Raw genomic sequence first — 22,939 nt, 5'->3', positions numbered from 1 at the left:
GTCCGCCACTCCTCTCTGGAGCCTGGTGGGCTGTTGAATGCATTGGTCTGGTGCCATCCGGTGAAATCGCCGCTGCCACCGGCAGTAAAGCACTGCTGCCATCCTCAGGTGTGAGGCTGGCTTATCTCCTCTCTGGTTCTGAGCTCCATTATGAGTTCCCCTCTTCTTTGGAGCCTGGTGCTGCAAGGGAAAATGGCGCCCACCGCTTCGCGCCGTGGCTCCGGCTGCAGCACTGCGGTCTGGTTTCTGGTGTCTCGTTTTTCCAGCCCTCTTTTTCTCTGTCCCTTGAAATTACATTTTTTGTTTCTCTGCTGATGGTGTTTTCTGGCTATGAAAGGCGCTGATTTTGTGGTAATAGAGATTGGTTGTTAGCAGGGCTCGTAAGCCCCGCTTTTCTCCGTCGCCATCTTCCCGGAAGTCTCAGGCTTACGGTTTTGTTGAAAGATGTAGTGACATTGTTTATAGGTGAATTGCTGATTTGGTAGTGATATCAAATACTTTTCTTTTTGCCTCCCTACCTATAATACATATACCAGTATTAGTAGAGCTAAAAGTTTTGGTATTTTCTTTGATCCAGGGCCAGATTTTGATAGTAACTTCTAATCTTGCAAGGGAGCCAAGACCAAAAGAGTTAACTACGATTTAAGCCAGGCATAGTGGTGTTTGCCTTTGTTATCTCAGTAATTTGGAGGCTAAGACAGGAGGGTCACAGGTTCAAGGCCAGTATGTGGTAACTTAGTTGACCTTGTTTCAAAATAAAAAACCCAAGAGTGTTGGTACATGCATATTACCCCAGTACTTGGAAGGTTGAGATAGGAGGATCACAGGTTTGTGGCTAGCCCCAGCATCTTCGTGAGGCTCTCAGCAATTTGGTCAAACACTATTTCCAAATGAAAAAATAAAATGGGCTCTGGGCGTGGTGGTACACGCTTGTAATCCCAGCATTCTGGAGGCTGAGACAGGAGGATTGCTCGTGGACAACCTCTAAGCTACTACTTAGTGAAGCCCTTTGCAACTCAATGAGACCCTGTTTCAAAACAAAGAATAAAAAATAGGGCTGGGGGTGTAGCTCAGAGGTAGAAAGCCCCTGGGTTCTATTCCCAGAACCACAAAAATAAATAAAATAAAATGGGCTGAGGATGTAGCTTAGTGGCAGAATGCCCCTGAGTTCGATCCCCTTGCACCACAAAAACAAACAAAAAAGGTTGGAGGGTGTAGCTCAGTGTTAAGACTCACCTGGATTTAATCCCCAGTACCACATATACACCCAGTACACATATACACATAACACAAGAGTGTTAACTATAATTTAGAGAGTTGTAGAATTTATAGCTAGATGTTTGGATATATGGGCATTATAGTCAGTGTTCAGTCTTATCAGAGATATGATACTTGAGGTATGATATAACCTTAACCATATCTAACTTCCTTCATTAGCCAATTCTCTTATAGTTTAGTTCTAGTTAGCAAAATTATTGATCCTGGTACATGCCCTGCCATTTATATATATTTCACATCATGCCTTCTATATGGCAGTACAGGATTTTCTTTTTTAGTTTTTTAAATTCTTTGACTTTGCTCAATCTGCCTAGACATTTATGAAGATTTATTGCCTTTCTAAAAAGTAAACCAAACAAAATTTAGCCCCCCCAACCTCCCCCCCTCCTTTTTTTTTTTTTTTTTTTTTTGGCAGCACTGGGTTTGGAAGCCAGGGCCATTTTACCTCTGAGCTACACGCCAGTCGTATTTTTTATTCTTTATTTTTAAACAGGGTCTCACTGACTTGTAAAGAACCTCACTAAATAGCTGAGACTGTCTGCGAACCTCGATCCTCCTGTTTCAGCCTCCCAAATGTTGGGATTACAAGTGTGCACCACCATTCCTGGCACATTTAGCCCTTTTTGAAGATTTTAAATGAATCAAGATTCATATGCTAACTAGCTAGCTGGTTGTGGTGTGGCATATGCCAGTAATCCTAGTACTTGGGAGGCTAAACTAGGAGGATTGTAACTTTCGAGCCAGCCTTAGCAATTTAGTAAGGCTGTCAGCAACTTAATGAGACCCTGTTTCCGGATAAAAAATAAAACAGCTGAGGGTGTAGCTTGGAGATAGAATGCTCATGGGTTCAATCCCCAGTACCCACCCTCTCCACACACACACCAGAAAAAAAAAAAAAAGATTCAGTTGCTAACGTTAGTGTTCTCAAAGCTGGGCGTGGTGGTGCACGCTTGTAATCTCATCATTTGGGAGGCTGAGACCAAGGATCGCGGTTCATGGACAGCCTCAGCTACTCATGAAGCCCTTTCCAACTCAGTGAGACCCTGTTTCAGAATAAAGAATAAAAAATAGGTCTGGGGATATAGCTCGGAGGTAGAATGTCCCTGGGTTCCATCCCTGGTAACTGGAAAAAAAAAAAAAAAAAGTTAGTGTTTTCAGAGCTCACTGAAATGATTAGGACTTATTTACCCTGATGCTGAATGACTTAACCTGTAGTACTTTTGGAGTTAAGTCTGTTTTGTGTAGTTTTTAGTTTTTATTCTTATTCTTCTTACTACATCTGACTTTAGCACCTATTCTCTCCCCTTTTCTATTTTCTTTTTGCTGCTACTCATATTAATCTAATTAACCTGTTTGGAAAACTAAGTATGTACTTTAGAAATGAAAGCAAGAAAAAATAGACTGTATAAGGTTTTTTAGTGAGTAAAGCTTTGCATTTTGACACATGAATTCTCTAGCACTCTCCACTCACTTCAGTACCTTTGGGGAACCAGTGTTACAATAGTAGGTGCCCAGGCGGTTTGTCAAGGTGTACAGATCAGGTTTTCTCAACAGGGCAGAGGTCTTTCTGTGGTTCTTTGCCAAATTTCAGGAAATGATTTTTTAAATTTAGTTTGAATGTTATATTTTGTACATAAATAATAGGGTTGGGGTTGAATAAAGAGTGTTGTTTTAGCTGTTTTTAATTGGGTCATATATGGGATTATATCTAGACTACAATTATTACAAGATTTAAGACCAAGGTTACAATAAAAAATAAAGATCATTAAATTTATGTCATTTCTTTTTCTTTCCTGTAGGAAATACAGATGAAGAGGACTGCCATTGAAGCCTTTAATGAAACAATTAAAATATTTGAAGAGCAGTGTCACACACAGGAACAGCACAGCAAAGAATATATCGAGCGGTTTCGCAGAGAGGGGAATGAAAAGGAAATTGAACGGTAGGTCGCTTCTAAGTCCATCAAGTACATGATACCTACAAGTACATCGTAAGACAAGATTTCTCTTCTTCCATAATAATTGATATCTTAGCTGTTTTTATCACCGTGAACTGTACAGTCCTGATTATATGGAACTACTTGCTATTCATATGAAGGATACCATATAGAACCTGCTTTCTTCTATATTTTTTCTCCGTCCTCCAAAATTCTTTTTTTCCCCCCCCCAGTACTGGGGCTGGCCCCAGGGGCATTCTACCTCAGAGCTACACCCCAGCCCTATTTTTTTTAATATGAGTTTTAAATTTTATTTTTATATTTATTTATTTATTTTGCAGTTTTGGGGATGGAACCCAGGGGCATTCTACCTCCAAGCTTATACCCCCAGCCCTAGTTTTTGTCTTCTTTTTTTCTTTTTTTGGTGGTACTGTGGGTAGAACCCAGGGGCTTTCTACCTCTGGGCTATACTCCCAGACCTATTTTATATTTTATTTGGAAACGGTCTCACTAAGTTGCTGAGAGCCTCACTAAGTAGCTGAGGCTGGCTTCGAACCTGTGCAATCCTCCTGTCTCAGCCTTGCAAGCATGGGGATTATAGTCTTCTTACTTTTTTTTATTTTGTCTTCTTACTTTTTTGAAACAGGGTCTCACTGTGAAGGGCCTTGGTAAGTAGCTGAGGTTGTCCGCGAACAGTGATCTTCCAGTCACAGCCTCCCAAATGTTGGGATTACAAGTGTGCACCACCATGCCTGGTTCATTTTTTTTTTTTTTGAAACAGGATCTCATTGAGTTGCAGAGGGCCTCACTAAGTAGCTGAGGTTGTCTCCGAACCACGATTCTCCTGTCTCAGACTCCTGAATGCTGGGATTACAAGCGTGTGCCACCACCCTCGGCTTTCCAAAATTCTTAACTTCTACTTATCCTTTAGGACTCAGGTTTAGATGTGACTTATAGAAAATCTTCCCTGATTCACCAAACCATTTCAGGGTCTTTTTGTTGGTGTTCCTACTGTGTCTGGTCCTGATCCCTAGTGTGACATTTACTAGGTGACTGCATTTCTTCCAGCCTATTACCTTTATTGAATGCCATGCTCATGCAATTGCAGACTCACTGAAAGCAGGCATGGTAGTTGGTTTCCCTGTTACAGCCCCAGCACCTGTGTGGTACCTGGGAGTACATAATGGGTACTCACTGAATATTTTTTTTAAATTGAAAATCAACTTTGGCCAGTGTGGTGCTTGTAATCCCAGTACTAGGGAGGCTGAGACAGGAGGATTGCAGGTTCACGGCCAGCTTCAGCTACTTAGTGAGACCCTGTTTCAAGATAAAGAATAACAAATAGGACTGGTGGTGTAGCTCCGAAGTAGAATGCCCCTGGGTTCCATCCCCAGTACTGCAAAAAAAAAAAAAAAAAAAAAAAAAAAAAGAAAAAGAATAAATTGGAGTATAATAAGACTATAGGCAGGATTTGATAAACCTGATTTGATATGGTAGATGTGGGAAAAGTCAGAGATTTCTAGATTTTTTATATGAGCACCTGGGAGATGATGTTGCTCACCAAAATATGAAGAAAGTTTAGGGTTAGAGCTAATGAGTGTGGTTCCTGTGAGAGCCATATGATTCTGAGAGGCAGGCAGCCAGTTATTTGGATTTGGAACTCGGTACAAGAAGGATTTGGAGGCACAAGTGTATAAATGATGATAGATTACATAGACAGAGGGAACAGCATGGAAATTGTTGGATTTGGCAATTAAAAGGATGTTAGAAGCCTTTATTAAAACAAATTTAGAGGAATATTGGAAGACTAAATAATAGCTCAAGGCATGAAAAGGTGTGGAGAAGCAGGAATAAATACAAATAAATAATTTGCAGTGGCAAAGCAAAACTATTTTCATATTAGCACTACATTGTTGGTGAACCTTCTTTGTGCAGAAGTATAGAGCTACGTGCTGGGAGGCAATCTTAGCTTACTGGTTAAAATCAGAGACTTGCGTTCAGTATTGGCTATTTTACCAGTTTGTAACTTGGGTAAATTACTTACCCTCTCTGAGACTGTTTCCTCCTTCCTAAACTGTGGATAATGGCTTAGAATGCATGAGAATTAAGCCACACATTATTAGTGACAAACGAATAATGTTAATAATTGTTACCATAATGGCTCAAAAAATAGCAAAACTTTGTATGCTGGAAAAATTTATAGCCATTATATATTGAGTATTTACCAAGATGTGCTAGGCAGTGCTCCATTCTGTTACATGTATTATCATATTTTGTGTGTGTATGTGTGGTACTGGGAATGGAACCTAGGGGCATTCTACCTCCAAGCTATACCCACCAGCCCTATTTTTCATTTTTTATTTTGAAACAGGGTCTCACTGAGTTGCAAAGAGCCTCACTAAGTAGTTGAGGTTGTCCTCAAATCATGATCCTCCTGTCTCAGCCTCCCAAATACTGGGATTACAAGTGTGTGCCATCACACCTGGCTGTACTATCATATTTAATTAACACAATAATTTAATGAAGGTAGGTACTATTGTAGGAACTCTTTTTTATTTTATTTTATTTTTTTGAGGTACTCGGGATGGAACCCAGGGCTTTCTACCTCTGGGCTATACTCCGAGACCTATTTTATACTTTATTTAGAAACAGGGTCTCACTAAGTTGCTGAGAACCTCACTCTAGGTAGCTGAGGCTGGCTTAAAACCTATGCAGTCTTCCTGTTTCAGCCTCCCAATGCTGGGATTACAAGCGTGCACCACCATGCCTGACCAGGAACCCATTCTTAATTTTGTTTTATTTGTTTCATTTGTTGTGGTACTGGAGATTGACCCCAGGGATGTCCTACCTCCAAGCTACACCCCCAGCTCTATTTTATTTTTATTTTGAAACAGGGTCTCATTAGGTTGATGAGAGTCTTACTACTTGCTGAGGCTGTCCTCCAATTGTGATCCTCCTGTTTCAGCTTCCTAAGTACTGAGATTGTAAGTGTATGCCACCATGTCTGGCTGGAACCCATTTTTAAAGAGACAAGGAAGTGATGGCACAGAGAAGTTAAATAACTTGCCCACAACCTCAGAGGAAGTAGTAAGGCAGAGATTAAACTTAGGGAGACTAATTGCAAAGCCTTTGTTCTGAACTGCTTTGCTGTGGTACTTCCTTATATATCTTACACGTGGCTTTACTAGGTCAGTCATGGCTGGATCCAAGACCCAAAACAAGGTCACTGAGATTCTTTTTTTTTTTTTTTTTGTGGTGGTACTGAGGTTGGAACCCAGGGGCTTTCTACCTCTGGGCTATACTCCCAGACCTATTTTATATTTTATTTGGAAACAGGGTCTCACTGAGTTGCTGAGAGCCTCACTAAGTAGCTGAGGCTGGCTTTGAACCTGTGCAATCCTCCTGTCTCAGACTCCCAAGAGCAGGGATTACAAGCGTGCACCACCATGCCTGACTCTGAGATTCTTTTTTACATTATGTTTTGGCTTAATTTTTCCTGGGTTGACTTCATTTTGTTGTTGTTGTTGTTGGTCTGGGGATGGAACCCAGGGGCATTCAACCTCCAAGCTACACCCCCCTGCCTTTTTTTAATTCTTTATTTTGAAACAGGGTCTCACTAAGTTGTAGAGGGCTTCACTAATTAGTAGCTGAGGCTGTCCGTGAACTGCGATCCTACAGTCTCAGCCTTCTGAATTCTGGGATTACAAGCATGCGCCACCACACCTGGCTTGACTTCATCTTTAAGCAGGTTTTCTTTACGAGATGATAACTTAGCTTCTGGGAATCCTATAGTCATATATTCATAATTCAGCAACCCCAATGGAAAGACAGAATATCTTTTTACAATAATTCTAGAAAAAATCCTGGAATTGATTCTCACTGGGACAATTGGAGTTATATTCTCATTACTGAACCAGTTACTGTGGCCTGAGGGTAGGGATGTGATGAAATAGAATGCTCTTATTGGCTAGTGTGGGCTGTGTGTATATCTACCCCTGGGTCTAGATGGTGGCAGAGAACCCTTACTAACTGGGAATAGCAGGGTGATGTGTCAGAAGACTAAGAATGAACCAGGCAAGAACAACAAATGTCTACCACATTTAGGGTATTAGGATAGTACTTAGGCATGGTGGTGTGCACCTGAAGTTTCAGCTACTCAGAAAGCTGAGTCAGGAGAATCACTTTGAGTTCAAGGCCAGTTTAGGCAATGTAGTGCTTTTTCTAAAAAAAAAAAGATATTAGGACCATGTTCATACATTGGATTCTTCTGCTTGGTTATTTAGCTTTTTTATGTCACATATTTTCACAGAATTATGATGAATTATGATAAATTGAAATCACGTCTTGGTGAGATTCATGATAGCAAAATGCGTCTAGAGCAGGATTTGAAGAAACAAGCTTTGGACAACCGGGAAATAGATAAAAAAATGAACAGTATCAAACCTGACCTGATACAGCTGCGCAAGATCCGAGATCAGCATCTTGTGTAAGTATCTGGGGGCTGTATGGGGAGGAAAACAGCATCAGATTACTACTGTAACTAGAGATATTATAGGTGGAAGAAGAGATTTATAATTGAGAGCTGGCTAGTAAAATTGTAAGAATCTAGAAACAGTCCTATTAGTAGTAGGGGGTACCATATGGGGTACAAATGCCTTAAAAATCTCAGAGGGAAAGGCTGGGCATGGTGGCACATGTTTATAATCCCAGTACTTGGGAGGATGGACAGGAGGATTGGAGGTTCAAAGCCATCCTGGCAACTTGTTGAGGCTCTCAGCCTGTATAGAAAATAAAATAGGCCTGAGGGTGTAGCCTGAATATAGTAGGCCCTGGGTTCCACCCTGAGTAACACACACACACACACACACACACACACACACACACACACACACACCTCAGAGGGTGGCTATGACAGGAGCAACGTGATCTAGATTAAAACACAAAAACTATTTTTTTTGTTTTTTGTTTTGCAGTACTAGTAGGATCGGAACCCAGGGGCCTTCTGCCTCCAGGCTACACCTCAACCCTATTTTATTTTTTATTTAAAAGCAAGGTCTTGCTAATTGCTGAGGCTGGCCTTGAACCTGCAATGTTCTTGTCTTAGCTTCCCAAGTACTGGGATTACAGGTATTGCACCACATGCCAGGCTCCTGTATTGAAATTACAAAAATGTGTCTTGAGATAATTTGAATAGTAAAACCCAACTCTTTAATATTAGGGAAAAACATATGATTTAGTCAAGTATAGACATAACAGGGATATTAGCCAAATATAAACTAAAAGACATATTATCTCAATACTCTATGTGATTAGATTTCTAGAAGGATAAATGACTGTGGTCAGATTTGGTGGCACATTCCTGTAATTTCTGTAGTTTGGGAGTCTGAAACAGGAGGATTACAGTTTTGTTGACCAGCCTCAATATTTTATTTTATTTTTTTATTTTTTTTTAATTTTTAATTGGTGCACTGTATTCATACATCATAGTGGGATACATACTTTTGTAGACATACATGCACACATTGCCCAGTGAGCCCCCATCCGATCCCCACCCCATTCTCTCCCTATCCCTCCCTCCAGTGCTTGGCTTAGTGATTGACATCTAGTATTATAGCAATTTATCAAAAATTAAAAATGATAATCTCACATAACAGTTTCATTTGTCTGATACCAAGCTTTTGATGACTTAAAGATAACATTTCAATATTTCTTTTTGCTTTCTTTCTTACCAGAGAATCTATTTTTTCTATTTTTTAGGTGAAACTATCATATATTTATATATTTATTTTTCAGAAAAAAAAATCTATCCTAATATGGAATATGGACTCTAGGTACCCACAACGATCTTGAAAAAGAACAAAGCTAGAAGATGTATATTTTCTGATTTCAAACCATATAAAGCTACAATAATTGGAACAGTGTAGTACTATTCTAAAGGCAGATATATAAACCATTGGAGTTAAATAAAAGCCTAGAGATAAATTCTTCCCTATATTGTCAAGTTATTTTTGACAAGGTTTCCACGAACATTTGGTGGTGGGAATAATAATCTTTTAACTAAATATTATTGAAAAATAATAATTACATGGAAAAGAATAAAATTGGACCCTTACCTAATCCCATATACAAATATTAACTCAAAATAGATAAAAGACCTAAATATAAATCTTAAGACTATAAACTTTTAGGAGAAAATCTGGGTCATTAAACCTCACAACATTGAAATTGGCAGTGATTTCTTGGTTATGATTTCAATGGCACAGGCAACAGAAGAGTATACAAACTCCCTAAAAAATAAAAAACATATTGTATATCCAAAAACAATGTAAACAGAGTTAACAGTTACTAATAGAATGGGATAAAATATTTCCAAATGCTATATCTGAAGGTATATTAATATTCCAACTAGAAATCCTAAAAATTAACAACAATAAAGGCAAACAATACCCTTTAGAGATAGGCAAAAGACTAACATAAATAATGAATCTCCACAGATAACCAATCTTAGTTGTCTGTTGGATGGAAAATCTTATTTCTCTAGTTCTGATGTGTGTTACCTATTTCTTCTTTGTAGTTAATCTCTTTGAGTATTTTCTCTAGTGCTGGTTTTGAAGACATAAATTCCTTCAGTTTCTCTTTGTCAGGGAAGCTTCTTATTTCTCCATCTAATTTGATAGAAAGTTTTGCTGGGTAGGAAATTTTTGGCTGGAAGTTGTTTTCTTTCAGAGTTTGGAATATGTTACTCCAAGCCCTTCTGGCTCTCATGACTTGGTTTGGGAAGTCTGGAGTGATTCTAATTGGCTTGCCTCTGAATGTCACTTGGCCCTTTGTTTTTGTTGCCTTTAAGATTCTCTGCTTGGCTTCCACATTGGTCATTTTGACAATTATGTGGCGTGGGGATCCTCTTCTCTGATCCTGTCTAAAGGGAGTTCTATACGTTTCCTGGACCTGCGTATCGACCTCTTGCTCTATGTCTGGAAAATTTTCTGCTATTACTTCCTTGAAGAGATTGTTGATCCCTTTGGTTTCACTTTCTTTTCCCTCCTCTATTCCAATTATTCTTAGGTTAGCTCTCTTAAAATGGGCCCATATTTCTTCAATATCAGATTCCTGCTGTCGGATATTTTTTTCTAGATTAGAAACTATGCGTTCATTTTTGGAATGATCATCTTCTAAGAGCGAGATTCTGTTCTCCATGTGTTCTAAATGGTTGTTTGTGCTTTGAATTGAGGCCTTTACTTCATTAATTGCATCTTTTATCTGTTTTTGGCTCTCTCTGAGTTCTTTTCGAAGCACCTCTATTATTTCTACAGTTATTTTCCTGATTTGATCTTCTAGAAATCTCTGATTTTCTGTTTTATCGGGTTCTGATGTTGTGGGGTTGTGAGCATTCATTGCTCCAGTATTATTCCTCTTTCCCATGATTTCGGAAGTTTGTGCCTTCTCTGGGTTCTTCCCTTGGGTCACTATGACTTCACTTAAGGTGCTCTGGATCTCGAGTCAGTAGTATCTCAGACCCCACTACTCCTTTACTGGGTTGTATCACAGAGTCTCCGACCCAGAGAGTCGATAGAAGCTGCTTTAGACTGTGGGGGGTGCCAGGTTGCACGTTCTCCTATGGTGTGATATCACTGCCACCGCCCCTCCCCCACTGGGTCAAGTCCCAGTGAGTACAGTACTGGGATTTCTCCACTGTGGCCCACAATTTGACTCACTGTTCTTGAGTACGCAGATGTAGCTCTACTGAATTCGGTGAATTCGGTGCTGTTGCTGCCAGTGGCAATATGGCGCCGCTGCTACGCCCTCGGCTATGGGGCTGGCGTTTTTTTTTCTTGGTTTTGATTTCCACTCTGAATCCCTGCAGTGTGTGCTGAGCTCAGCCACTGGAAGCTTTAGATGCCCTCTGCGCCGAGAAATCCCGCCTGGCTGTTCCGCAGCGGCTCCCCTCGGCTTGCTGTGGCCGTCCCGTGAATTCGCCAGTGCCGCCGGCAGTATGGCGCTGCTGCCGCGTCCTCGGGCCTGAAGCCGCGTCCTCGGGCGTGAGGATCTCCTCTGTGGCTCTGTTCTCAGTCCACTTTCTCTCTGGAGCCTGGTGATTTTTTTTGTTTCTCTGGTGATGTCGTTTTCTGGCTTTGAAAGGCGCTGATTTTGTGGTAATGGAGATTTGTTGTTAGCGGGGCTCTTAAGCCCTGCTTTTCTCGGTCGCCATTTTCCCGGAAGTCCCAGGAAAACCAATATTTTAGTGAGACCTTGTTTAAAAAAAGAATTCCCTTATTGAAGTCAACCACTAAGCCAAGCATGGGAATGAGGGTTGGGGAGGGAATGGAATGGGATTTGGGTAGGGGGCTAAATGGGCGATGTGTACATATATGTCCACACAAGTTTTTTACTCCAATATGATGTATGAATACAATGCACCAAATAAAAAAAAGTCCACTTTAAAATCAGGAACAAGCCGGGCGTGGTGGCGCACGCTTGTAATCCCCATGCATGGGAGGCGGAGACAGGAGGATCCCGCAGGTTCCAAGCCAGCCACACTGGCTTAAGAGACCCTGTTTCCAAATAAAGTATAAAAATAGAAGCCGGGCGTGGTGGTGCACGCTTGTAATCCCTGCGCTTGGGAGGCTGAGACAGGAGGATCACGCAGGTTCGAAGCCAGCCTCTGCTGGCTTAAGAGACCCTGTTTCAAAATAAAATATAAAATAGGTCTGGGAGTGTAGCCTGGAGGTAGAAGGCCCCTGGGTTCCATCTCCAGTACCACCCAAAAAAAAAAAAAAAGTATAAAAATAAGTCTGGGAGTGTAGCCTGGAGGTAGAAGGGTTTCCAGGAACCCCAGTACCACAAAAAAAAAAAAAAAAAAAAAAAAAAAAAATCAGGAACAAGAGGATGCCAACTGTCACCACTCCTTTTCAGTGTAGTCTTCCCGACTCTTGCCAGAACAATAAGACAAGAGAATGATATCAAAGGAATTCAAATAGGAAAAGAAGAATTAAAATTATCTATTTGCAGATGATATGATCTTATATTCAGAAGACCCAAAAAACTCAACCAAAAACTACTAGAGATATTTAACAAATTCAGCAAAGAGTAGTTGGATAAAAAAAATCAATTTTTTTTTTTTTTTTTTTTTTGTCGTACTGGAGCTGGAACTCAGTGGCCTTCTACCTCCGGGCTACACCCTGAGACCTATTTTATTTCTTATTTGGAAACAGAGTCTTGTTAAGTTGCAAGAGGAGTCAACTAGAGATGGATCAAAGACCAGGAAATTAGAGACTTTGAAGCTACTAGAGGAGAGCACATTCTTGTAATACCAGTAAATGGAAGGCTGAAACAGGAGTATCACAGGTTCATGACCAGCAGCTACTTAATGAGGCCCCCCACAATTTAGTGAGACCGTATCAAAATAAAGAACAAAGCCAGGTGTGGTGGCGCAGGCTTGTAATCCCAGACAGGAGACAGGAGGATTGTAATCTGAGATAGGAGGATTGCGGTTTGAGGACATCTCCAGCACTGCAAAAATAAATAAATAAATAAATAAATAAATAAATAAATAAATAAATAAATAAATAAATAGAACAAACAAGAAATAAGAATGGTGGTGTAGCTTGAAGGCAGAATGCCTCTGGGTTCAATTCCCAATACCGCACCCCCCCCAAAAAAAAAAAAAGGAAAACGGACTTGGAGGATCCTGGTTCATGGATGGATAGCCTCAACTACTTAGTGAGGCCCTTCACAACTCACTGAGACCCTGTTTAAAAATGAAAAGACTAGCCGGGCATTGTGCATGCTTATAATCCCAGCGCTGGGGAGGCAGATACAGGAGGATCGCCCAGGTTTGAAGTCAGCCTCTCTGGCTTAAGAGACCCTGTTACCAAATAAAAATATAAAATGGGTCTGGGAATGTAGCCCAGGGGTAGAAGGATTCCATCCTCAGTACCACCAAAAATAGAACTGGGGGTGTAGCTCAGAGGTACAATGTACAATGCCCCTGGGGAGCCCATTAGCAAATAGTTACCATTTTAATTTGATGTACTTGTCCTTGTACTGTTTTAAGCATTGGGAATATAGCTATGAACAGGACAGACATCTTTCTTTGATGGGGCATACTTTTTTTTTGTTGTTGTTACTGGGGATTGAACCCAGAAGCATTCTACCTTTGAGTTACACCCCCAGCCCGATTTTATTTTTTATTTGAAAACAGTGTTTCACTGTTGCTGAGCGCCTCACTAAATTGCTGAGGCTGACTTTGTTTTTTTTTTTTTTTTTTTTTTGGTGGTACTGGGGTTCCTGGAAGCCCTTCTACCTCCAGGCTACACTCCCAGACCTATTTTTACATTTTCATTTTTGGAAACAGGGTCTCCTAAGCCAGCGCGCGCGGCTGGCTTCGAACCTGCGCGATCCTCCTGTCTCTGCCTCCCAAGCGCGGGGATTACAAGCGTGCGCCACCACGCCCGTCCTGAGGCTGACTTTGAACCTGTGATCCTCTTGTCTCAGCCTCCCAAGTACTGAGATTACGTGTGTGTGTGCCACCACACTTAGCTGATGCATCTTACATTTTAACAAGGGAGACTACTAACATCAAATTATAAATTTTAGCCAAGTGGTATAGAGATAATGAAGTTGTAGGATGACTGGGGTCTGCCTTAGTTGGGACAGTTAGGGTAGACGTCCATGACATCCTCCACTGTGAGACCTGAATGACAAAAAGCCTGGGGGGTTGTAACATATGCAGGGTTTTTATACTTCACTCCAGTTTTAGACTGTATTGTTCATCTGAAAGGAACCAAATGTGGTGGTTTATATCAGGTTTTTTTTTTTTTTTTGGGTACAGGGGATGGAATTTTAAGATACCATGATTTGCTTATTGGTGAGGTGAACTCGTTAGTTAACTTGGATTGCCACACTGAATTTTTTGTGGCTTATTGGGCAAAAATGGATCTTGAAATTTCTGGTTAGAATGTTAAACTCAATTCAGTAAGCCACACAGGAAGTGTGTTCTCTGGCTTAGTGGAGATTGCAAATCTGACACTAATAATTTCAGAAACAAAGTCAGGCATAGTGGCCCATGCTTATAATCCCAGTACTTGGGAGGCGGAGACAGGAAGATCGCGCAGGTTCGAAGCCAGCTGCGCGCGCTGGCTTAGGAGACCCTGTTTCCAAATAAAAATATAAAATAGGTCTGGGAGTGTAGCCCGGAGGTTCAAGGGCTTCCAGGAACCCCAGTACCACCCAAAAAAAGAGAGAGATATACCTAGTTTCAAGTAGTTTTCTGTATTTCTGCCTTTTTACAACAAAGATCAATTCATCATGATATTAGTTGAGGAAAAGTAATGGAGAGACTAACTTAGGGAAACTTTTGGCCACTCTTTATGACACTGGGGAGAATAAGAGGTTCCTGGCCTCATGACATTTTGGACAGATCTCCTTTTTGTGTGTGTGTGGTACTGGGGATGGAATCCAGGGGCCTTCTGCCTCCAGGCTACACCTCCAACCTATTTTATATTTTATTTAGAAACAGGGTCTCACTAAGTTGCTGAGAGCCTCACTGAGTACCTGAAGCTGGATTCGAACCTGCGCGATCCTCCTGTCTCAGCCTCTCAAGTACTGGGATTACAAGTGTGCGCCACCACGCCCAGCTAGGACAGATCTCCTTTGACTAGGCAGTTTGCATAGATTCTGACTCTTGTGTCCTCCCTCTGCAGATGGCTCAATCACAAAGGAGTGAGACAGAAGCGTCTGAATGCCTGGCTGGGAATCAAGAATGAGGAGGCTGATGAGTAAGTTCTCTAAACTTTTCTGTCCAAGGGCTTTGTTCCAAGTCTAAGACAGGGGTTCTCTTTATACATACTAAAAGTTGGTTCTCATTGTCATTTGAGGACTTTGAATCAAGAACTTTGTTTCTCTTTTATTGCCTTAGGAGAGTACTTTAATGGCACATTGAATTCAGAAACTGCCCAGGCTCATGAAACCTAGATGCATAAACAGTAAACAGTGCTATTCATATGTTCATATTTAGCTTATTGGATGAAAAATGAATTCTATGCTTTCTGTACCATAAGCAAGTAATAAAGTTGTTAAAAAAAAATCCATCTGGATGTGGTAGTGTACACTGCTAATCCTAGTATTTGGAATGTTGAGGCAGGAATATTGCAGATTTGAGGCCATCCTTAGCAACTTAATGAGACCCTCAGCAACCTAGTGTGATCCTGTTTCAAAATAATAAGGGCTAGTGGTGTATTTCAGAGGTGGAATGCCTCTGGGTTCAATCCCCAGTGGTTCTGTCCCTCCCCCCATACAGTTCAACTAGTTGGGTGTGGTGGTGTACACTTGTATCCCCAGAGACTCAGAAGGCTGAGTCAGGAGGAGTTTTAGTTTGGGACTAGCCAGGGCAATATAGCAAGACTTTGTCTCAAAACAAAAATAAAAAAGGGTTGGGGATATAGCTCAGTGGTAGAGAACCCAAGTTCAAATCTTCAAGTCGGCAAAAACAAAAGAACACCCAAGTAATTTCTATTTTATCATTTTAAGTTTAAATATTTAGGATAGAGCCAGGCAAGGTAATCACAGTACTTGAGAGTCTAAAACAGGAGGATCACAGATTGGTAGCCAGCCTCAGCAAATTAGAGGGGCCCTGCACAAATTAGTGAGACCTTGTTTCAAAATAAAATAAAAAAGGCTGGAGGTATAGCTCAAAGGTAGAATGCCCCTGGGTTTGATTCCCAGTACCAAAAAAAATAAAGTTGTTTTTTTTTTTAATAGGCTGGGTGTGGTGGCACATGCCTGTAAGCCCAAGATTTCAGATTTGAGAACAGCCTCAGCAATTTAGTGAGGCCTTCAACAACCGAGGAAGACCCTGTTTTAAAACAAAAAATAAAAAGTTCTGGTGGTATAGCTTGGAGATAGGATGCCCCTGAGTTCAATTCCCATTACCAAAACCCCCACAAAAATTTAGGATAGAATTTTATTTATGAATTTGCTTTTAGATATAAACTGATTGCTAGAATAATATTTTAAATACTTAATTTTAAGGACCTATTTTATCAATGAGGAAGATGAAAACCTGCCACATTATGATGAGAAAACCTGGTTTGTTGAAGACATCAATCGTGTACAAGCAGAGGACCTGCTTTATGGGAAACCTGATGGTGCATTTTTAATTCGCGAGAGTAGCAAGAAAGGATGTTATGCCTGTTCCGTGGTGTAAGTCTTCTCTGGGGATATGACCTTTTGAAATCTGCTGCATTGATTAATGGAAAATCAACCCCTCATAAAATTCAGATGAAATTAGTTAAAGTGCAGTAATGAGGACCTGTGGCTTCCTTAGACCATTAATATTTGTATAAAGAAAATGGTTTTAAGAAAAATGATGACTAAAATTATCTTAGAGATTTTAATTTATTTACATGGTGAACAGATTAGGCCCTACAGTACTTTTTTTTTGTGTGTGTGGTACTGGGAGTTGAACCCAGGGGCTCTTTTTTTTTTTTTTTTAACCCCCGGGCTCTACTCCCAGACCTATTTTATATTTTATTTGGAAACAGGGTCTCACTAAGTTGCTGAGAGCCTCACTAAGTAGCTGAGGCTGGCTTTGAACCTGCGCGATCCTCCTGTCTCAGCCTCCCAAGCGCTGGGATTACAAGTGTGTGCCACCACACCTGGCTTACAGTGTTTTTTTTTGAATTTTAAGTGTCTGAGAAATCTTGAATGGGAAAAACATCACCTAATTCTTCAGTAGTCTTCTATATGCCTAATTTAATTAAAAAAAAATTTTTTTTGTGGTACTGGGGATGGACCCCAGGGGAAATTTACATCCTAGCTACACCCCCAGCCCTATTTTTTCAGCTTCTTTATTTTCTGAAACAGGGTCTCACTGAGTTGCTGAGGCTGTCTGCGAACTGCGATCCTCTGGTCTCTGCTTCCTGAATGCTGGGATTACAAGCAGGCGCCACTATGCCCGACTCATTTTTTTTTTTTTTTTTAAATATTGGGGATGAAACCCAGAGGTGTTCTACCTCTAAGCTACAGTCCCAGCTCTATTTTTTTTTATTCCTTATTTTGAAACAGGGTCTAAGTTGCAGAGGGTCTTACTAAGTAGCTGAGGCTGTTTGAGAACCCGTGATTCTCCTGTCTAGGCTTCCTAAATACTAGGATTACAAGTATGCACCAACATGCCCAGCTGTAATTTAATTTCTAATTAAATAGTAGTTTGTTGAGGTAGCCACAGAAAATAATGTGAATGTAAACCAGGCATGGTTGGTGCATGCCTCTGTAATCCCAGTGACTCAGTAGTATGAGGCAGGAGGATCGCAGGTTCAATTCCAGCGTCAGTCACTTAGACCCTCAGGAATTTAGTGATACCCTATTTAATTTTCTTTTTTGAGGTACTGGGGATGGAACCTAGGGGCATTCTACCCCCGAGTGACACCCCAGCCCTATTTTTTATTCTTTATTTTGAAATAGGGTCTCACTGAGTTGCAAAGGGCCTAAGTTGCTGAGGCTTTCCACAAACTGCGATCCTCCTATCTTAGCATCCCAAATGCTGAGATTACAAGTGTGTACCACCACACCTGGATAAAAATATTTTTTAAAATATGGTTGAGGATGTAGAGTTGAACATTTCTGGTTCAATTTCTAGTTCTACTGAAGAAGCGGGGGAGGGGGAGGGAAGAGAAGGAATGAATAGAACTATAACAAGTAAAAAAATGGAATTACTAGTCAAAAACTGTAACAGAATGCCCAGATTTTAAAAATATTGTTGGAGATGTAGAGTTGAACATTTCTGGTTCAAATCCTACTGAACTGAAGAGGAATTCAGTAGGAAGAGGAGGAGGAGGAGAAGGGAGTAGGAGGAGGGAGGAGGAGGATTGAATAGAACTATAACGAGTAAAGAAACTGAATTACTAGTCAAAAACTATAGCAGAATGCCCAGGTCCAGGTGGCTTTACTGGTGAATTCTACCACACATTTGAAAATAATGCCAGTCAGACTCTTTAATAAAAAATAGACAAGGATAGCATACTCTCCAACTAATTCAATGAGGACAGTATTACCTTAATACCAAAAGCAGATACAGACATCACAAGAAAATGCCAGTCAGACTCTTTAATAAAAAATAGACAAGGATAGCATACTCTCCAACTAATTCAATGAGGACAGTATTACCTTAATACCAAAAGCAGATACAGACATCACAAGAAAATGCCAGTCAGACTCTTTAATAAAAAATAGACAAGGATAGCATACTCTCCAACTAATTCAATGAGGACAGTATTACTTTAATACCAAAAGCAGATACAGACATCACAAGAAAAGAAAGCTTGGGGCCTTATCTACTATAATGCTTGGATATGGCTTTTCACAGCCCTACATCAAAAAATCCTCAAAAAAAAAATACTAGAAAGGCAGTTCTACCAGCATATAAAAAGAATTATGTACCATGACTAAATAGGATTCATCCCAGGAATGCAAGGATGGTTCAACATAGAAAACTCAATTAATGTAATAACCTATATTAATAGGATAAGGAAAAAAAGTCATAAAAATCTCAATAGACTCTCAAAAGCATTTGTAGAATTCAATATTCTTTTATATTAAAAAAAAAACTTTAAAAGCTCGGAATAGGAGGGAAGGGAATTTCTACTACTTGATAAAGGGTATCAATGAAGAACCCACTTCTAATATCATACTTAATGATGAAAGACTGAACATCTTTCCCTATGATTGAGCAAAAAAAAAAAATGTACAGGAGGTACAAGTGGTTCTAGTCAAGGCCATTAAGCGAGAAAAAAGACTTTCAGATTGGAAAAGAAGTAAACTATTAGGAGTTCAGGTAGGCTGTAGGTTATACATACAAAGGTTTATTTCTATATACTAACAATGAGTAATTTAAAAAATGAGATGAGCCGGGTGTGGTGGCGCATGCTTGTAATCCCCATGCTTGGGAGGCGAAGACAGGAGGATCACACCAGTTCGAAGCCAGCCATGCTAGCTTAAGAGACACTGTTTCCAAATAAAATATATATATAAAAATAGGTCTGGGAGTATAGCCTGGAGGTAGCAGGGTTTCCAAGGAACCCAGTACCACCAAAAAAAAAAAAAAGAGATGACATCATTTATAGTAGCATCAAAATGATGATTAGTGCCAGGTACAGTGGCCCAGTGCCTGTAATCCTTTTATTTAGGAGTCTGAGACAGGAGTGCAGGTTTGAGGACAACCTCAGCAAGTAGTGAGACCCTCATCAACCTAGCGAGACCCTATTTCAAAATAAACAGGGAGTACCCCTCAGTTCAACCCCCAGTGCCACCACACACAAATGATGATTAAAATAACTATGGTTTGTATAGTTAAAGTACAAAGCATAATAAAGGTAGTTAAAAGAGACTTTAAAAGCCGGGTGTGGTGGCGCACGCTTGTAATCCCCACGCTTGGGAGGCTGAGACAGGAGGATCGCGCAGGTTCAAAGCCAGCCTCGGCTACTTAGTGAGGCTCTCAGCAACTTAGTGAGACCCTGTTTCCAAATAAAATATAAAATAGGTCTGGGAGTATAGCCCGGAGGTAGAAAGCCCCTGGGTTCCATCCCCAGTACCACAAAAAAATAAAAAATAAAAAAGAGAGACTTTAATAAGTGAAAAGAATACCAAGCATAGTGGTATGGATAATTATAGGCATATGCCTATAATCCCAGTACTTGGGAGGCTGAGACAGGAGGATTGCATGTTCGAGGCTATCCTCAGCAACTAGTGAAACTCATCAACCTTAGCAAGACCCTGTTTCAAAATAAAATAAAATTGGGTTGAGGGTATAGCTCGGAGGTGGAATGCCCCTGGGTTAAATCCTCAGTGCCAAAAAAGGTGAAAAGAAATCCTGTGTACTAAGAATACTTAAAGTCACACATGGAAGTGCACACCTATAATCCCAGTATTTGGGAGGCTAAGACAAGAGGATCACAGGTTCAAGGCCAGCCTCAGCAAATTAGTGAAAACCTATTTCAAAAACAAAACATAAAAAGGGTTGGAGGTGTAACTCAGAGGTAGAATATCCTTGGGTTCAAGACCTAGTACCAAAAAAGAATACTTAATACTCCCCAAATTGATCTATATATTAATCACAATCCTGTCAAAATCTCAGCTGGATATTTGCAGAAAATGAAAAAATTTCCCTAAAATTGACGTGAAAATGCAAGGGATCCAGAGTAGCCCAAATAATTTTGAAAAAATAGAAACAAGGTTTTAAAATTTTATTTCAAAGCTTACTAGGAAGCTGTTGAAATCAAGACTGTAAGGTACTGACATAAGGACAGATATAGAGTGAATGAGATTGAGAGTTGAGAAACTTTCTATATTTTTGGTTGTTCCAATGTACTTGTAACTGTTAGCCCATCAGATGTGAGGGGAACACAGTTTTACAAGCTTTCATCAGTGGAACACTTCTGGGACAACTCCTTCACGTAACAATTGTTCTTGGACTTCTGGCAACTTACTGTCCTTTTATTGATTTTCCCTGTGGCGTGTCGTTGCAGTGCCGACGGGGAAGTGAAGCACTGTGTCATCTACAGCACGGCTCGGGGCTATGGCTTCGCAGAGCCCTACAACCTGTACGGCTCCCTCAAGGAGCTGGTGCTCCATTACCAGCAGACGTCCCTGGTTCAGCACAACGACTCCCTCAACGTCAGGCTTGCCTACCCTGTCCACGCACAGATGCCCTCCCTCTGCAGATAAAGAGGGAGTGGGAGGAGAGAGGGCTCTCTCACATTTTTTCCTACAGTTTTTATTAGACTATGATGAGGGCATTCTTTCTACGTAGACTGCTTGTTTTGCACAAGAAGTGATTCTGTGAATGTGAAGTGGAGAGGCCGAGCAGGAGCCGGCCAGGACGGGGAATAGGGCCCCAGGGTCTCTGGGACTTGGCCGTGCCGCTACACTGACATACTGAGCTGAAAGCAAATGTTGTTTGGAAAGTCTGTTTCATTGGGTTTTGTTTTTGTTCAGCCAGGCACCCTCAACAGAACACAGTAGGCTGGATGGGATAGGGTGGGAATTATATTTGGAAGCCTCTGAAGAGTTCATGTCCTCCTTTGGTCTTCAACTCTGAGAATATAGCAGTGGCATAACTCTGCTGGGCATACTGTTTTGCTCTGGCTGCCCCCCCCCAAACAAAAAGACCATTTTTCTGTGGTAAACAGGATTTGGTTAAAAACAAAAAAACAACCAAAGGAAAACAGGGAAGCTTGGGATTTCATTTAAAGTATCTAAACCAAGGAGGTTGCAACTGAAGGTACTTTATTTCTTACCCATATAATAGGTTTCAGCCTCTCAATATCTCTTCCCTCTAAAGAAACTTTATGTTCAGAAATCAACAAAACAATGTTTGCTGCCAGGCCAGGGCTAAGGGAGAAAGTGGCATCAGTAGCTGAATGCATATTTCTGTACCAAAACTTGAAAGTAAGAAAACTAGAAATGTGAGTTTTAGTAAATACTAACATTGGTCAGTGTATTTCTCTCTGCCCTATCCTTGTTTCTCAGAGATGAGGAATAGCATTCTTTTTGTGGGGATAGTGAGCTTTGATTCATAAAATGAAGTTGGTGCTTGTGTGGTGTTTCTTTAGCCTAAAGAATGACCTGTTGTTTAAAACTTTTGTGACTTGTTTGTATGAGTAAAGAAAAGGTGCAATCCAGTGCTTTTAGATGGCTTGATATACCAAATATTGATATAGAACAACCTTCTTTTACGTGCTTCCCCGAGTTTAATGCCCTGAAAAAATAATACACATGGCTTCTCTTCATCTCCCTTTTTTTTTGTGGGGTAGGGCTGGGGAGTCATAGGTGGCTAAGGAGCGGACTGTGGTCAGGGGCCTTAGTAAATCATAGACCCAAGAGCCCTGGTGTCCAGGGCTACGGTCATACCACAGTACACTCATGCTTCCATACAGTGGTTTCTCAAAATTTTGCAGGGAGAAGATGCCTTGGAGTTGAGACTGTTAGTAGAAGCCATCTGGAAGCTTTTTTGTCTTTGCCTTTTTTGTGATACTGCCATTAAGGCAATGAGCAGTCTGCTGTCATGCTCCAGTGGCTGTGATCTTAGGCCAGAAATCTTCTGCTCCATGTGGTTTAAGCCTTCCAGCTGAGTAAAGCTAGGTGAACCGACTTCTGCCTCCATTATGCCCCATGCTCACCAGTCAATACTCATTTGACAAAGTCCAGCTGCCTCTGAGCCAGGCCTGGAACCATGGGCTCAGTGTGAGTCAGCTGGTTGAGCTCAAGCTGTGCAGTCAGGCATCCTGGCTGAGCTAGAGCAGCAGCCAGTACCTGGGTCTTGATTCACCAGGCTGATAGCTCTAGTTTTGGGGGCTGAAAGAAAAATACTACTTTTCCTGAGCACTATCTTGGTGATAGTGTCTAGAATGGACCATGGTATAAACAGATTGTTATTTTGGAAAAAAACTTCCAGAGTTACTAGCAGTGAGAACAGGAAGGAAAGGCCATATCTTTGGCTTGTCCTTGTCTATGTTAAAGTTTCAGGACTGGGTAAGACAGATGAACCCCCTCAAGTCACTGTTCTGACTTAAGCCCTCCATTGACAGGCAGCACATCCTTCCTCCGAGCTGCCACATCAAAATCTTCTGAAGTTATACTAGTAATGCCAAGCTAATTGCTGCTGGGCACACTCAGGTGGCTTTGCATCTGGTACTGAACCTGCTTAAGCACTTGGATGCCCAAAATTGGGTA

The 22,939-nt window shown here is 40.8% G+C and overlaps 1 protein-coding gene across 6 annotated transcripts in view; it reads left to right on the top strand.

Moving 5' to 3' along the window:
- The window catches only part of LOC308260444 (phosphatidylinositol 3-kinase regulatory subunit gamma), a gene marked incomplete at both ends in the record, with an annotated part of 130,052 nt that extends 109,064 nt beyond the window's left edge, over window positions 1–20,988 (top strand). For 2 of the 6 annotated variants that reach the window (XM_080691752.1, XM_080691754.1), the window contains 5 exons: window positions 3,078–3,220; window positions 7,524–7,700; window positions 14,917–14,991; window positions 16,244–16,414; window positions 20,734–20,932. In XM_080691752.1, coding sequence (XP_080547878.1) covers window positions 3,078–3,220; window positions 7,524–7,700; window positions 14,917–14,991; window positions 16,244–16,414; window positions 20,734–20,932 — 765 coding nt within the window. Of the gene's footprint in view, window positions 1–3,077; window positions 3,221–7,523; window positions 7,701–14,916; window positions 14,992–16,243; window positions 16,415–20,733 lie in introns of all 6 variants that reach the window. The other 4 variants (XM_080691753.1, XM_080691755.1, XM_080691757.1 and 1 more) reach the window with 4 other exon arrangements.
- Window positions 20,989–22,939: the final 1,951 nt, after the last annotated feature.

This window comes from Muscardinus avellanarius (genome assembly GCF_963383645.1).
Source record: "Muscardinus avellanarius genome assembly, chromosome: 3".
Classification (NCBI taxonomy): Eukaryota; Metazoa; Chordata; class Mammalia; order Rodentia; family Gliridae; genus Muscardinus; species Muscardinus avellanarius.
Note: the sequence above shows the minus strand (reverse complement) of the source record. Positions and strands in the feature narration are given on the sequence as shown.